At 32.8% G+C, this 5,295-nt stretch overlaps 1 protein-coding gene across 1 annotated transcript; it reads left to right on the top strand.

Annotated features, from left to right (window-relative positions):
* Positions 1–346: 346 nt before the first annotated feature.
* Positions 347–4,873, top strand: LOC128678817 (alpha-(1,3)-fucosyltransferase C-like). Its single transcript, XM_053760641.1, has 4 exons — positions 347–428; positions 1,148–1,277; positions 2,700–3,897; positions 4,373–4,873. Exons 3-4 carry the CDS (start codon positions 2,954–2,956, stop codon positions 4,659–4,661), a joined length of 1,233 nt encoding a protein of 410 aa, XP_053616616.1. The 5' UTR covers positions 347–428; positions 1,148–1,277; positions 2,700–2,953; the 3' UTR covers positions 4,662–4,873.
* The last annotated feature ends 422 nt before the right edge of the window (positions 4,874–5,295 follow it).

The following is a 5,295-nucleotide window of genomic DNA, read 5'->3' as shown; positions in this document are numbered from 1 at the left end:
TTTTCTAACGGGGTAGACATAGTCCAAGAGTTGCAAAACTGAAAGACGTATTGGTGAAATTGAGATTCAATATTTATATGTTGCTAGCAGAGATGTCGGTAAATAGTCGTAAAAGTCAAGTCACAATTTAGGCGACTTGAATAAAATCTGACACTAGTTTTAGCAATAACCATGGATTCAGTAAGTACTGTACCTACTAATTAGTATACCATGGCAATAACCCACATAACACTTGAAAATAAATTTTGTCTCTTTCTGTCAATGTCAAAATACGATCACTTTGACATTGACATAAGAGACAAATGACTAAACCATGTTTTAGGTTAACAAAGGGGTAAGTTTTTAAAGTTTGACATTATTTCACAAAAAAAACAGATCTAATCCCCGACCGAATAAAATCTTTGTAAACCCCAAACGGCTTGTCAAAGGTAAGGAAAACAATTAGATGCGGTACACGAAGGTCCGCTATTAAGCGCAGAAGCAACGAATTGAGAGCTATAATGGATGTACTCCAAACATGGATTCAAAGAAATCATTATTCCGCATGCCTCCTTGCGCGACCACTCGGAAAAATAGGAAGGGGAATGGCGCAATCTATCGACGAATATGTCGATAGTAGATTATTTTTAATCGAATGTATACAAAATTGAATTTATGTGAACTTGGAAGGAAAGTTTAACAATTTCTTGAATGTAGTATATATTTTAATAAATAAATCGAAGTACTTACACGTCGTGAATGTACAAATATTTCTTTCGAGTGAACGCTTGGCCATGTGTACATCTAAGGACTTAAAATGTGAAAATTAAAACTCATGTTATTTTTTTGCCTTATTTATCTGCCATACAGCGTTTTTAGATTATTTCCGATAAAAATTAAGTTAACAGCTTTAAACTCTCTTCTTATATATGAATCCTATGAACTAAACATAATATGTATCTCTCTCTCATCCATTACATATATACAGTTATATTCGGAGCTGTTATTCCCCTAAGCCTAGGGTTCGCATCAAAAATCTTTTTTTTATTGATACGAACACTGAACTTTTTTCTTTAAATTTTGAAATTTTTACTTTTACAACCGGCTGCCTGCCTCTTTGGGCATGCTATTCGCCTTTAAAAAAATATATTTATTTTTTTATCGACAGCGTCCCATCACTAAAGCCAGGTACGCCCGAGGCTAACGAAGCTAATCTGCGCTCGAGTGTCGACAATTCGAGACTCAACAACAGAAAATAAGAGGGACTTACTGCGAGTAATGCGCATCAACATTCTAATGTAATGACACCGTTTGTTGCTTTCTTTGTTTGCGGGTGAACGAGATTGTTTTCTATTAATTTGAGCCACAAGATGATTATGAACCTCAAAAACAAGAGTTTTAAAGCCTAATTGTAACAAATGATATGCATAAAGGTATAACTTACACATTTTCTATTCATCTTTTATTTTAATCTTAAATTTGAAAACCATGCTCGTAAGATCAATAACAAAACATAGACAGATTACGAAAACTCCGATCAGTTAACACATAGAAACTTCAACGTATTATGCATAAACCATTATTTACAATCTTATTTACAAATTTTAGTTTTTTTCTAAACTAAATAAACAGAGATTTTGTTAATGTAGTACTAACTTCTGCCTAACAAAATCTACCCAAAAATGCATTTAAAAAAGTCTTAACTGAACGCCATTAGTACAAATTATGATTTATCAGATTCATATGCTGAAAAAGTATTTTCGCGTCTCATGGCAATGCCTACAGAATAAATCAGAATCTTTCGCGTGCTTTGCCGAATATTTACTTAGGCCGCAGTTCTATAGCTGCGTACCCTCCATCGCAAATAGACAAATTCGAAACTGGACAGTTTCTCAACTAGCGTACTAACTTATGCTATGCGTTTTAGATAAAAAAATATGACTGATATAGACGCCATATTATACATTTCACAAATATGACATATCCTATGTTAGATAAATAAAATACTAAACTAACAAAACAATAACCTAAGTGATCTAATTATATAATTATTATATATATATATATATATATATATATATATATATATATATATATATATATATATATACAAAAATCAACACATTCATTTTAAAAAAATATATGAATTATTAACGATTTTGTTTATAGCTGATATAGCGTACATAGCAATGGACTACCGTCCTTACAGGCCTTACAGCGAATGCGACATATGCTAACGTTATTACGCATTGGGGGACATTTTTTACTCATAAATTAAGTGTAGGATAGGAAAACGAGTTTTTCATGCGCAGTCGGTTAAACTCGCTACTTTATATCGTGAAATTAAACGCATAAATTACAAAGCGCAATACATTCCGTGGAAGTTTGTGTGTCGGTCTGTTTTCGCACAGTTCCGGAGTTCATTAGACCAGTTAAATCATAATTATTGTTCGGCGTTATATTTTTAAACTTTAGCCAGATATTTACTACATACTCATTACATGGAACGCTGTATTCCATGTAATGAGAATATAGTAAAATATAGTCTCAAAAAAAGCATTGTTAAAATAGAAAAACCTTCATTTTCTACTTTACATAGTCCTCTTTTGATAAGTAAAATCAGATGATTGGTCAATGATATTTGTATGAGTGAGATTTTTTTATTATTATTAAAGATTAATGTAAGTAAGTCGAAGCTAGCTTTATTAATTTTGTTACAGTTACTTACAATTATTGAAAAATAATACAAGTTTCTTTGTAAGAAACCACGATTACGTCAAAGTCAAACTTGTCTACAAGAATGCACGCAAAATTCCATCTAAAACGCAAACAACGTCAAACATAACCTATAAACAAGACAATGCAAACAAACAACCATTCTAACTGATATCACACAATCATTTACAATTTCAGTCTTACAATGAAGAACGTTTGAAAAGTCGACAGAAATTGTAAAAATTGAAAATCGAAGACAATGTACACTTATCACATGAAAGAAATGTTGTACGTGACAACTTGTAAAAAAACATTGATAAAAATTAGTCTGTACGGCTCTTTATTTCTCATGGGACTATTGGTATCATTGTTACCCCACATTATAATAAATAAGGAACAGAAAACACAAATGAAACGCTTCCCAACAGATCTAAAGTACGTATTATTTTGGTATCCAGATAAAAATAGAAGAAAAGCTATCACTAACAGTACGGAATTTCCTGTGGGGCAAACGGCATTTATCGATCAAAAATGTCCGTATGTGAACTGCTATATTTCGTACAATAAATCCATATTAGCAGACGAAAGTAACTTCGACGCAATCGTATTCAATGCTCAAGATATAAGCAGGATGTCATTGCTTAACTTAACTCTACCTAGATCGCCAGAACAAAAATATATATTTCGGTCCCAAGATCCCGCTGAGAAACATCCTGTATGCCATAGAATTTTCGAGGATTTTTTCAACCTAACATGGACTTACAAATTAAATTCTGATATACCGCAGCCCTTTATTAATATTTACGATAAGACCAACAAATTGATTGGACCACGGAGAAGTGTAATTTGGATTGAAAAGATGAATCACAGTGACAGTTTTCGTAACAAAATCGAGGGCAAAAATAAAGCCGTCGCTTGGATTGTAACAAAATGCAGAACGAAAAACAGTTATTCTGATTTTATAAATGAACTAAGAAGTGAATTGAAAGGGTATAATTTTACTTTGGATATTTTTGGTCCGTGCGGTGACATGAAGTGTCCGGGACAAAGTATTTACTCATGCTACAAAATGATGGAGAAGAAGTACTTCTTCCAGTTGGTTGTCGAGGACGCTATGTGTGAAGACTATGTCACTGAGAAGGTGGTGAAAGCTCTGACTCATTTTATTATACCTATTGTATATGGCGGTGCGAACTATACAAGGTATTATGTTTATTTTTAATAATGCTTTCCGTGTTTCCACAGTAGAAAATGTTTATGTAAACACTCCAAAGTTTCCATGACTTTGTTTTATTGTTTTAGTACATATTACTTTTTCACGCGATTCACGTCAAATAAGAACTTACATAAAAAGAGGATGTTGATGTTAAACATGTGCAACACAGGTGAGTTAGGTAGGTAGTAACTTGCCCATAACAATCGCGACCACAGGCCGAATAGGACATTCACTAAAAAATGTTAGTCAGCTCGGCCGAGTTGTTACGTTCTTAAAACTGTTAGTGGTCGAGTAGACCAAACGATCCTGAAAAAATTAGTGTGTAAAAATACACACGTTTAAGAATTAAGATGGAATACAATATAAGGTGAAATTCACAAACGCATATATCACAACATGAGTTCTTGGAGAAATACTTTTTTGAACATTGTATGTAAAAATTAATCGTTCAACATATTTCAGATTTTTACCGCCTGGCTCCTACTTAAACTTCCAAGAATTCGGTATAAAGAAGCTCGGCGCTATAGTAGACTTCCTCATCAGGTCGCCACAGACATACGACTATCTCTTCGACTGGAAGAACCACTACACATACTCTGTGAAGCCCAGGAGCGACATCTGCGATCTGTGTACGAAACTGAATGACAATGAAGTTAGTCCGCCGCGTCACCATTTTAGACATTGGTGGTACTCTGATTATAAGGACGTGTGCGATAGATTGAAAATTATGACCTTGTTAAATTGGAAATAAGTAATTTGTATAAACATAATATACTAGAAGAATCGAGCATGGGACAGTATAGCACATATTTCTGGGTAACTATTCCGAAAAAAAGGGGCCAAAAGCTACTGGGTCCACATAGTCTAGACTTAAATAAAACAACTGTACAGTAAGTAATGTAATTTGTATTATTGATTGTAATGTGATTTGATTATTTTATTATAAATACACCAAGAATATTATTTGTCGTATAAAATTGATATAAGTTTAATAACGATTTTAAAATATTAATTAATTTAGAACTGTATTAGCCGATCAATGTAATTTAGCTTATGAACAATTAAATAGTTTTCTAAAATACCTAACAAAAAGATCTAATAGATAAATATATAATATCATTATCGTCATCATAATTTTGCCCCTTTTCTGGATACTGACAGACCTACACAGAAACGAGCACAACTCTCCCAGAACAATCAATAGAAAAATCCGTGCGCTTGGAATCGAACCTAGGACAGGCATTTGTTGTAAATTAATTCTTCATTATTATATTTATTTGTTTGTAACTTTTCAAAATCTCAGTACAGAAAAAGATTTCTATATCGGCGCATAGTTTTCAATAAGAAAGGGATATTATTCGACAATGATATATATTATGCGAATG

Source organism: Plodia interpunctella, chromosome 20 (assembly GCF_027563975.2).
Source record: "Plodia interpunctella isolate USDA-ARS_2022_Savannah chromosome 20, ilPloInte3.2, whole genome shotgun sequence".
Classification (NCBI taxonomy): domain Eukaryota; kingdom Metazoa; phylum Arthropoda; class Insecta; order Lepidoptera; family Pyralidae; genus Plodia; species Plodia interpunctella.
The sequence above is the reverse complement of the archived record's forward strand: the minus strand, read 5'-3'. Positions and strand labels throughout refer to the sequence as shown.

What these genes read in the sequence shown, in the direction of transcription:
- LOC128678817 (XM_053760641.1), top strand. Translation starts at nt 2,954, where the DNA reads ATGTACACTTATCACATGAAAGAAATGTTGTACGTGACAACTTGTAAA. An exon ending in GGCGGTGCGAACTATACAAG is followed by an intron (nt 3,898 to 4,372) that starts GTATTATGTTTA and finishes AACATATTTCAG; the next exon opens with ATTTTTACCGCCTGGCTCCT.